Below are 12,086 nucleotides of genomic sequence, written 5' to 3' on the forward strand. Positions count from 1 at the left end.
AATAACTGAGGACCATACTGGCCTACATGACAGTTCAGTGCTGTCTATGTCCAGCAGACGGTGGACGGTCTGTCACAAGCTCCTGGTCTCATCCTGGGCCATTGTTCCTCTTCTGACTTGGCTGGTTCCGGTGAACTGGGAGTGATTAGGCTTCTGGAGTGCCTTCTTTAGGGGTACACCTGGTGGTGCCCCTGCTCTTCTCCCGCCTGCTGCATTATTTTCTCTCCCTCACAGTTAAAAAAAGAAACCCACAGCTCAGTGGCTTTGAGCGCTGGGGAGGGCATCTGAACCCAAGGCTGTGTGGCTGTAACAGGAGGAAGTTGTTTGGGCACTACAGGCAGTCTCTGGATAGAGAAACTAGCAATTTGGGTCTGTGAGTACTCCTTTAAATTTTCATCGTTAGCACTGTGGTTCAGATGTCTCTCAGAGGACCATGGTAGCAGAGGCCGTTAAATACTGCTCGCACTGTGGGAAGCATAGAGCAGCATCGGGCCAGTGTGAAAACTGTCTGGAAGTGTCAAAATGGACAGATTTTGTGCCACAGATTGCGGGGCCATTGGGTTCCTTCACAGGGGACGTTTTGGCACACACCATGCTCCCTACTGTCTCAGGCTCTTCAGGCTCTTCACTGTTGCTGTCACCCATGGCCATTTTGGATTCCCGTGGCACTGTTTCTGCAGCTGAGTGCAGCTCTCGGGAAGATCCAGTGTCTTAACAGTGTAGGGGCTTATTCTCTTGCAGCTGCTTCTTTGGGAACTGGGTCCCAGTCAGCTTCTCAGGTGCCTTTTTTTCACCCGAGTTTGTTTTGCTAATGCATCTGGAATTTCTACTGAAGGTCTCACATAGTCTCAGAGTTCCTACTTCTTACTTGGCCTCAGCAGTCAGACTTCTCCCCTTCCAAAAGGAGATGGATGGAAGCACTTGGAGCTGGATGCGGTCTCTCCCCCTTCTCCTGCTCCCTCTGAGGGAGAAACTAGCTATGGCTGCATCTGTAGTTTCTCGTTTGCCTGAGCAGTTGAAGGGGGAGATTTTGTCTGATGATTCTCCCCCTCCCCCCACCCCCCACTATAGTATAGGTCTTTTATAAGGAGGAGTTGTGCTCATTCATCACTAAAGCTCCGGTGGTCCTGAATATTTCGGCTCCTGACTCTCAGCCGGCAATTACATGTAATCCTAAGGTAAAGTCCATTGAACATTATTTTTTTTTTGGGGGGGGGGGGGGGGGGGTTGCCAGGTTCTTGAAGCCTGGATTGGCCGCTGTCAGAGACAGGATGCTGGGCTTGATGGAACCTTGGTCTTTTCCCAGTATGGCGGTGCTTATGTGCTTATGGCCAGCACGAAGAAGCTTCTTTCCAGCACTGGAGCTGTTATCGCACAGTGGACCACTCGGATGCCATCCTTTGCGTGGCAAGTGCTATGTATTTTATCTCGCAGGAGGAATTGGACCACTTCAGGTTGCATTAAGTGGGTGCCTTGGTGGCTGCAGTGATAAAACTACCCTGCCTGTGGAGGGTGGCATAGCTCTTAAAGACGTCTAGGATCTGTGGGTCTTCTTGAAGCTGTCCTTTGAGACTTCTGCTCTCCCTCTCTCTGTAGGCAGCAATTTGCAGTCCTTATGCAGCTAAGGTGTGCTTCAGCTGGACTCGGCAGGTGGCAGAGGTTCACTCCCGATACTGTGGAGGTCCCAGCTGTAGAGATAGGATTGGCCTGTGTCTGAGTCCTTTTATGATCTCATCAGACCCTCGGCTAAGTAGATGGCGTTGGTTGTCACGACTAGACTTTTACTCTGGTTCAACTGTTGAGTAGATGCTGCTTCCAATCAGCTTCTCACTAAGTTGCCCTTTCAAGGGAAGCTTCTGTTTGGAGCACCTGGAGAAGCTGGTCAAGGATTTGGGGGATTCTAAGGCTCAGCTTTTCTGAAGACGAGACTAAATGCTCCTTTCAAGTTGGGCTCGCTTGAGGCTGAAGTACGCCTGACGTTACCAGCCTGGCGCTCTGCTGTGTTTCAGAGTTCCAGAGAGCACCTTTTGTGGGGACAAGTGAGGCTATACCCAGTCCTCGCCGGCCACTAGCCCCTTGCAATGTCTCTGAACAGCACCAGGGCCCCGCTATTCCATCTACTCGTGGTTCCAAAGAAAGGAAGCTCATAGCGCCCTATCTTGGACCTGAAACATGTCGACAGATTTTTTTTGTGAGTCAAGCATTTTTGCATGGAAACCTGCAGTTGGTGACGGCCGTACTGCTGCCAGGAGAGTTCCTTACGCCTCTGGATCTTAAGGAGAAGTACCTGCATGTACCCATCTGGGCTCTACATCAACGCTTCCTGCACTTTGCTATTGTGGGACAACACTTCTAGTTCAAAAGGATACCCTTTTGGGCTGGCTATGGCTCCCTGGACCTTCTCCAAGGTTATGGTGGTGGTAGCATTATCCTTGAAGGAAGGGATCAGTTCACTCATATTTAAATTGATTTCAGGCCTCTTCCATCCAGCGGAGTCATCAGGCTACCTCCAGAGTCATTCAGCTGTTGCAGTCTCTGGGTTGGGTAATTCCATCACAAACCCCGGTGTACTGGGGGAGGGGGGGATTTTGACGCTCTAAAGGACAAAGTTTTTTTTTTTTTTTTTGTCCTCTCCTACCGGATGGGACCAGCTATAATCACAAGTCTACAGTCTGTTGTGAAATCTGTGCCCTCATGCATGGAATTAAAGTCCTGGACTCCATGGTAGCAACTCTTGATGTTATTCCCTGGGTCAGAGCTCATATGCGCCCATGGCAGTGGTCTCTTCTGGCCTGGTGGCCTCACCTGTCTCAGGACTACGATCTTAGCTTGTCCTGGACCCAGCGGGCTAGGATCAGCATGGTGGCTGCATTCAGTCTATCTTCAGGAGGTGTTATGGCCTTTGCTCCATGGATAGTTGTGGTGACTGACACAAGTTTGTCAGGATGGGGAGCTCACTGTCTCAATTACAATGCTCAGGGTTGTTGGAACACAACAGACGTGCATTGGCCCATAAACCATTTGGAACTGCAGGTAGTCTGCAAGGCCTTTGTGGCATTTCAGCCTCTTCTAGAGGGGAGGCTGGCCTACTACTAGTACTACTTGACATTTCTAAAGCGCTACTAGGGTTACGCAGTGCTGTACAATTTAACATAGAAGGACAGTCCCTGCTCAAAGGAGCTTACAATCTGAGTTCCTTTGGACAATCTCACTGCAGTACTTATATCAACAGACAAGTGGGCACTCACAGCTGTCAGATGACGGTGGAGGCTCGTCTTTGATGGACTCGTCAGAATCTCATCTGCAATAGTTGTCAGCAGCTCACATTGCCGGAGATCTCAATGCTCAGGCAAATTATCTTAGCAAGAACATCCTGGACCTGGGAGAATGGGAATTGTCCCAGGAAGTCTTCCAGTTGGTCACAAGATGTGGGGAGCTCTGTCGATGATCTGATGGCTTCTCATAACAATGTGAAAGTTCCTGTGTTCTTCAGAAGAAGTGTGGTTCAGAGGGGATAGATGCTCCTCTGTGGGAATGGCCAGTAGCAGGTCTTCTGTCTTTTTTTCCTCTGTGACTGATAGGTCAGTTCAGGTCCTTCATCCTGGCCTAGTTACTCTGATTGCACCAGATTGGCCCAGGAGGCTGTGATAATGTATATCTGGCCCATCTCTTGGTGGACGAGCCTATGCGGCTTCCACTCTGTCAAACTCCTGGTGCAAGGAACGATTTTTCAAATGGAAGATCCATCCTGCTTTGGTCTTAATGTTTCTCTTGAGAGGTCAAAGCTGAGGAGGAAGGGCTACTCTGAGGAGTTATTGCTACGTTGTTTCAGGCCAGGAGGTGGTCTACCTCTTTGGCTTATGTTCAAGTTTGGCAGGTATTGAAGCTTGGTGTTCAGAGAGCTCTCTCCATTCCAGTTTTCCTTGCCTCAGATTTTAGCCTTCTTGCAGGAGGGTCTTGCAAAGGGGGCTTGGCCTTGAATTCCCTGTAGGTGCAGGTAGCAGCTTTTGCTTGTTACAGGGGGCGTGTTCAGGGTTTCACTCTGGCCACGCATCTGGATGTGGTGTGTGTGTGTATGTATATATATGTATTATATATATATATATATATATATATATATATATATACACACATACATACAGGAGGAGGTTGTTGAATTTCGTCAGCATGTGCCTTGCTGCTCATTTCATCATCTGTTTCATCATCAGCTGTTGTTGCCTGCGTGTAGGCGCATATCTCGACATCAGTGCTGTCGTCAGCCGTCTGTAGATTGTAATCAGCAGCTACGTAGCGATGAAACTCCTCTTCAGTAACACCAGCTGGGATGTCAATAACTTGTTCATCTGACGCATTTGCAACAGCTGCATCTATTTCATCCCTCTCCACATCCTTAACAAAGCTTGCCCGCTTTTAGCAGTTCTCAATGGTTGCCTGTGTAACATGATTCCAGGCTTCTTTCTGCATATGTAGGGAATCCAACAGTGATAGATTACGAGCCACTTCAACAGCACGTTTATCCTTGCCAGTCTGGTCATCCATAACGCTTATCAGGCGACGTTGCACAAGAGCCCGATAATGTTGTTTGAAATTAGCTATTATGCCCTGATCCATAGGTTGGATCAAAGAGGTGCTGCTGGGTAAGGCTCTGGCTTGGTCCTGAGGGATCTTGCCTGAAGGGTGGAACTCCTCATCCTCTTGCCTGTTCACCCACAGGCTCCCTCTGCAGCTCCCAAGTGCCTAAATTCACCTCCCCCCCCCCCCCTTTCAAATTGCCCTGGGAAACCTTTTTCCCTGTTCAAGGGCATAAGGCTTTATTTATTGATTGACTGATGCAGCTGTCTCTTTAAGGGGGGGGGGGGGGGGGGAAGAGCAGCCTTGAACAGGGAAATCCCCCCTAACTTGCAATTGAGGGATTTCCTTTAATTAGCACCTCCAGAGAGCCTGGGCCATGCAGGAGTTGGATCCCCTGGCTGAGGCAGGTTTGGGCAGCGTGTCAGGCCCACACCATCTGCCTGACACATGACCAGAGATGCCCTCCGGGAAGCAACACTGTGTGCCAAAAACTGGAAACCCAGTATGGCTGTTGGCTATATGTGCATACAGTGCGATGAGCCGTTTCTGAAACTGGATATGGCCCAGGGAGCCTCCGGACTTGATGTGCCCTTCTGTCAATAAGACATTTGGCAGCCATTTTGTCTTCCTTGTGGGATTTATTCTCCTGCTTCTAAAACAGCAGGAGCCTGTCCAACCTCGGGGGCTGGGTTGGGGGGGGACCTACCTCCTTCCCTCCTCTTGCCCCTTGGGGGCCCTGGCGCTTTTTAGGTACAGAGTTTAGCACAGTTGGTCCGACTGCAGTTGGATGGGGGAACCTCTTCCCCTGGTGATATTCTAAGAGGCGTAGAACTGAGGGGAGGGTGCCAGGAGGCACTGATTTTTTTTTCCTTGGAGGAGATGGGGAGGATGCCTTTTCTCAGACTCTCAGCCCACAGAGGCTTCCAAGTCTGGTAATATTATTTTCTTTAGTTGGCGACACTGTAAGTCCCTCCCTTGGAAGACCTCAGCCTGGGGTTCTGGGTGTGCTCTGTGCTTCCCTTCAGTGCTGCAAAGAAAAACAAAATTTGGTTTGGCAGCCATACAGGTTCCCATGATGTGGTTATATCCTGGTTGTACTGTTAATACTTCAGTTTTGAATTTGCATTTTTGTTGTGCTTAATGTTCAGATTAAAAAAATTTTTTTGTACTGTTTGCACCATATGAGCCAATCTGTACTTATCATTCTATTAATGGTGATCGCCATTGCGGCATAATGTAAGCCACATGGAGCCTGCAAATAGGTGGGAAAGTGTGGGATACAAATGCAGCAAATAAATAAATATGTTCATATTGTTGCAATAGATCTGCTTCACAGAAATTAGGGCAACTGCATGTGCCAGCTCTTTCAATTTGTATGCTGTTAACATTTGTTTCATGGTTGTAAACCATACCTGATTTTTACAAACATGTCTATAGTCTTGAGCTCATATTGATTGTGGTACACTGCGTTCTATAACTGTATAAGTTTGAATTTCTTTTTCAGGCTGGTGGCAAAGCTGGGAAAGACAGTGGAAAGGCCAAAGCAAAGGCAGTTTCACGCTCACAAAGAGCTGGTCTGCAGGTAAAACTTCTTGTTAATGCCCTGCCCTCCCTTCCAATTATGGTCCTAAATATTTAGGTATTGAGAATGTATGTATGTATATATGTGTGTGTGTGTATATATATATATATATATATATATATATATATATATATATATATATATATATATATACACACACACAAGTAGCTCAAGCAGCTTAGATAAATTCTGTTATCAAGAATCTTTTTATTAGCTGCATTCTAAAAGCAAAACGTTTTGAGCTTTTGAGAACTATTAAAACTTGGGGCAAGAAATTCAGAATTCTGTAGTCCAATAGATTAGTCCAGACTAATGGGTTATGCTCACCTTATCAGCAGATGGAGGCAGAGGATTGATTTTTGGTAGGCACTAGAGGAACGATGACCCTTTTAAGACTAAAGGGCATGGGCTTTGGGGAAATCTGTCTCGTACATTTGGTCCTGGGGGCCCCTAGTGACCTCTAGTCTCCAAAGCAGTTGGTCCGTAGAGGTGGTGGTAGCTGCTGGCCTGTCCAAGATTCCTCTGTCTTCCCTAATGGCACCTCTGGTGGCTTGCAAGCTTCTCTGACTCTGCAAGGGGATTCTTTAGCCAAAAGGAGATTGTTGGATCCAGTCCCTGAAAGTCTATGACTTCTACATCTCCTCATTCAGAGGCAGGGTTGTCTTTCACTTCCGTTCAGGCTCACATTGCTGAGGACCTTGAAGAAGGGGAGTTGCTCCACGATAATACTGGTGATCCTACAGCAGTTCAAATTTTCCATAAGGAAGAGCTGCCTGCCTCTAAAACAAAAGCTTTGCAGGCTCTTATTGACACATCTGAAGAGAGGGGGTCTGCAGCTGCCAACCCTAAAATGGCTAGCATGAAGTAGCCGTCTAGGGCATTTCTGATCCATGAATCTATTTGGGAGCTAATAACAGCTCGATGGGCCTTCCCAGATGCGAATTTGAGGGTCTCCAGGGCTCTGTCTAGACTTTATCCCATAGTGCTAGCTGAGCTGGAGAAGCTCAAATTGCCTAAGGTGGATGCCTTGGTAGCTGCAGTCACAAAGACTACTTTCCCAGTGGAGGGTGGCATAGTGTTGAAGGGTTTACAAGACAAGAAGTTAGAATTTTCCTTACTGATAGCTTTTGAAGTCTCTGCGCTTCATCTACAAGCAGCCGTTTGCGTCTGTTAATGCTGCTATGGCTTGCCGCAGCCCTCTTTTAGATTGTCAGTTGCGCTCTCGCCCAAAGATAATAGAAGGTATCGCTTAGGCAAACTTGTTTTTTCATCTTCTTCCTCTTTTCAAATCCCAATATTAGCAGAAACAAATGGGCTACAAACCAGGTTTTGCAGGTTGCGACCACCTCCAGACCTTCGCAATGATGGTCAGCTAGTCCACTCTTCAGTACTCAATTGGAGGATGGCTGTCTTTCTCTTATGAGGAGTGGGCCATTCCTTATACTCAGCAGCAGATGAATCCAGGAACTGGTGGGTTAGATCTGTCTACCAGCAGGTGGAGATAGAAAACACTGAAAGAAGGCAGTGATCCTGGATGTCCAGCTCCTTCCCCCTTCAGTATATCTCTTATTTCCAGCAGGTGGTGGACGGATTTCTTCCAGCTCCTAGATTCTATCCTTTGGGAGGCTCCTGGCCTTTGCCAGTTGAGCAGGGGGTGTGTGGCTGAAGGTGCCCACTTTGGAGGCATACTTAGATTCAGATCCCTGCCTTACCCCATCTCTTCCTTCTCCCAGTTGTCCCAAGGTGTCCTGTGCTATTTCCCTCCTATCTGCCTCCATTGCTTTCCTCACGGGGGGGGGACAGTTTCCCCTGCTCCTTTTGTTATTGGACACTGGAGGCAAACCCAAGCTATAGTAGACCGGGTGTTGGGAAGTTGGAATGCTGTTTTGGGCTCCTCCTGGGAGTGACTGCGGGGGAGTCTTGCTCTGTGCTCTGTGGCTTTTCCCCAAACTCTAGCGCTTCTTTTTCATGGCGGCAGAAACAGTTAAACGATGCTGCCATTGTGGCATAGAGGCGAACCGCAGCGGGACTGTGCAGCATGGGCTGTTTGGATAGCTTGGGGTCTGTACCTGTGGCGGCCGCCGACATAGAGTTTTCCCACACTCCAGGTCTCAGCGCTGGCACCATTTTGGACACGTCGGGGGATGTGGAGTTCTTGGCACGTTAAGCAGGGGAACTAAGAAGGCATGCCAGCTCTCTTACGGAGGGAGTTTCACCAGTGAGGGACTCACGGGGAGGGGAAGGGCTTGCAGGAAATTTTGGGACAGACAGGCAAGGGGAATTGCTTTCCCCTTAGTTCATTTTACTCATGCACCGGACCTTCTTAATGAAACGGCCTCTCTCGGTTGTACACAGTCTGTCCCTGCCGCCTCCAGCTTCCTCGGGCCAGGAGGTCTCTGTCTCTGGGGAGACTTTGCCTGCAGTACCTTTTGGACACTCCTGCCCTTAAGTGCAGAAGGTTTCTTTGGTGTCCGAAGCAGGCTCAGTGGGACCTCATTCCCCTCTCCAGTCGCTCTTTGGGGGCTCGGGGGAGTTTTCTAGACCTTTGAGGGTGGAAGACCTAGAGGAAGGGGAGATTCTGCAGGAGGAGCAGGACAACCCCAAGGCTGCCCGCATTTTTCTTTGAGACGAGCGCCCCTCCCTCATTACTGACGCGTTACAGGCTCTAAATGTCAAGGATCCGGAAGTAGGGGTGGCCTCTATGGTTAACCTCAAAATGGCCAGTACTAGAAAGCCTGCTTGGGCTTTTCCCATTCACGAGGCGATACAAGAACTTATTACAGCTCAGTGGTCGGATCCCGATGGGAGCCTGAAGGTGACTCGAGCTATGGCTTGCCTCTACCTGGTAGGGGGAAAACTCATCTGGGTCTTTTTGCGCTACCGAAGGTGGATAGGTGGATGCTCTGGTAACTGCGGTTACCAAGAAGACCACTCTCCCTGTAGAAGGGGGCTTGCACTGAAAGATATGCAGGACCACCGTTTGGAGGCTTCTTTGAAATACTCCTCTTGGACCTTGCGCTACAGGCAGCCATATGCAGTTCGTATGTGGCCAGGGCTTGTCTCTCCTGGCTACAACAAGCGGTCGAGGAGGCTTCTGCCTTTCTGTCAGACTTGGCTCCTCATGTGGAGTCGGGTCTAGCTTATTTGGCTGATGCCCTTTTTGATTTGGTGAGGACGTCTGCAAAGCAGATGTCCTTGATGGTGGCAGCGAAACGTTTGATGTGGCTTCGCCGTTGGTCGGCGGATATGGCCTCTAAATAGCATCTTTTGAAATTGCCTTTTCAGGGGAAGCTGTTGTTTTGGGAGGACTTGGAAAAGATTGTTTAAGGATTTGGGAGATTACAAGTCCCAGGGTCTTCCTGAGAACAAGCCCAAGTCTTCAACCAGGAGCTGCTCCTCGAAGCCCTGTTTTCGGGAAGCCTGCCAATACCGTCCAGGGTGAGCCTTGGGCTCCTTTCAGCGTTCCAGATTTCAGCAGCGTTCCTCCCTTCGCTCTGCCAAGAGATCTGCGGGTTCTGGCCAGAGACAAGGAACCCAAGGACGTTCGGCGCAATGACGGGCGTCGAGACGGGCCCGGTTTCGGACTGTAGTTCGCGAACTCTTGTCCGATACCAAGGACAATGCCTCCTGGGATGAAGGGGAAGACCCCAGATATTTCTCTTCCGAGGAGTCTTGTGGTCTTCCTTCTGATCCTGTTCCTTCACCTGAGAGGAAGCTTTCTCCACCGGAGAGTCTGTCCTTCTCCTCCTTTGTCCGGGAAATGTCTGTGGGCATGAGGATGAGCCCAGGACTGAGATGCTCAAGGTCCTGGACTATCCTTCGCCACCTAAAGAGTCATCCACTGCCCCTCTGCATAATGTCCTCAAGGAGACATTGCTGAGGAACTGGATGAAACCTTTATCTAATCCCACCATCCCCAAGAAAGCAGAGTCCCAATATCGGATCCATGGGGAACCTGAGTTGATGAGGTCGCAGTCACCTCAGGACTCTGCGGTTGTGGATTCCGCTCTCAAGAGAGCCAGAAGTACTAGAGATTTTGCCTTGGTGCCCCCTGGGCGAGAAGCTAGGACTTTAGACTCTTTAGGGAGGAAGGCCTACCAGTCCTCTATGCTCGTCTCCAAAAGTCAGTCCTACCAGCTCTACACGAGCATCCACATGTGGAACAATGTTAAGCAACTGGCAGAGTTGGTGGATAAGCTCCCTCCGGAGCACGCCAGGCTTTTCAGGAGGTGGTCAGGCAGCTGAGGGCGTGTCGTAAATTCCTGTCCAGGGGCGCTTATGACTCTTTTGATGTTGCATCCAGATCCGCTGCTCAAGGTATAGTGATGCGCAGACTCTCATGGCTGCGTGCCTCTGACCTGGACAATCAGATCCAGCAGCGGCTTGCGGATGTTCCTTGCCGGGGGGATAATATTTTTGGTGAGAAGGTCGAGCAGGTGGTAGAGCAGCTCCACCAGCGGGAAACCGCCCTCGACAAACTCTCCCACCGGGCGCCTTCAGCATCTACCTCAACAGGTAGACTGTTTTTCAGGGGAAGGAGGAATGCTCCCTATGCTTACAATAAGCGTAGGTACAATCCACCTTCCCGACAGCCTTAGGCTCAGCCCCAGCGCGCTTGTTCACGTCAACAGCGTTCGCCCAGACAGGCCCCTGCAGCTCCCCAGCAAAAGCAAAGGACTGGCTCTAGCTGAGCATAGCCGCCATAAACGTACCTGTGCCGGACGATCTCTGACTCTGCTTGCAATGTATTATTTTGTCGTTGCATTGTGTTGTATTTCTCCACAGCTAGCCCTCTGAAGCTGCTACCGTCAATTGCTCATACCAGCTGTCACGTTCTAATGTGCTCTCTCCCAGAACGTGACAGCCAGTATGAGCAATTGATGGTAGCAGCTTCAGAGGGCTAGCTGTGGAGAAATACAACACAATGTAACGACAAAATAATACATTGTAAGCAGAGTCACAGAACATCGAATAAGATGTGTACGGCTGGCTGTGAGTTAATGAAAAAGCCAAATGTTAGAACTTTCAAACTAGTGGTTAACTATTGGACATTTGGATATTTGAAATCATCTGTATAAAAGAAAGCGGTTGACAGATTTCAATTGGTTTAAGAATTGAGTATTGTTCTCCCAGCATTGGTGTATATATACTACTCGGGTCGTAAGGCTTATGGGCCAAAGATTTTTCTCCTATTTTGGAGTTCTTTACATTGGCTTATGAATACTTGGTCCTATGAAGATTGAAAAAAGAAATAGGACCAGTGATAAGACTAGCTCCAGTGATTGTGTTGGCGCTCATATACAAATACTGAGCAACCTTCATCTAATGGAGATTTGCCAAGCCTGGAAGCATTGAGGTCCATTTAGATAAATTAATAGATATAAACACAAGCTGGGAGGAAAATACTTATATACCAACTGGCAAGAGTATTAAGAAATAGAATTTAAACCAGTGGTTCCCATAATTTAGATTATGCTTAAATCAATACAATATAGTGACTGACTAAACAATAATTAAAAATATATATTAGAAAATAGTCATACTACATGTATAAAGAAATAAAGAAGACAACTGTGCATACCAGAAACATTGTTGAGAACTGGACACATCCCAGCGTGCTGTGCACATTATCACCACCACGATTTGACTGAAATAAAAAGAAATCTAAAGCCTTCAAAGCCAAGTTTAAGAAAAAAAATTAGAAGATGGCAGCAAAGAATAAAGTGCAAATATTACCAGAGAAAGCCACTCGATGGCAGTGTCGGTCAGACAGTATCTGGGCTTCAAAGCATGAAACCCTTACTAAACAAAGGAACCAATTTATAAAGTGCTGAAAGGTCTAAGGTCAGAATATAGCGATATCAAGTCACCCGCATTGCTACTTAACGCAAAATAACATGATCAATGCATTTAAATAGGATTATCATGTTCT

At 48.3% G+C, this 12,086-nt stretch overlaps 1 protein-coding gene across 1 annotated transcript in view; it reads left to right on the top strand.

The window, feature by feature from the left end:
• LOC115469234 (histone H2A.V) overlaps window positions 1-12,086 on the top strand; it is a 128,026-nt gene that overhangs the window by 31,812 nt on the left and 84,128 nt on the right. The window contains exon 2 of the mRNA XM_030201675.1: window positions 6,077-6,154. Within this exon, the coding sequence (XP_030057535.1) occupies window positions 6,077-6,154 (78 nt within the window). The remainder of the gene's footprint in view (window positions 1-6,076; window positions 6,155-12,086) is intronic.

The sequence above is a fragment of the Microcaecilia unicolor genome, chromosome 4, assembly GCF_901765095.1.
Source record: "Microcaecilia unicolor chromosome 4, aMicUni1.1, whole genome shotgun sequence".
Taxonomy (NCBI): Eukaryota; Metazoa; Chordata; class Amphibia; order Gymnophiona; family Siphonopidae; genus Microcaecilia; species Microcaecilia unicolor.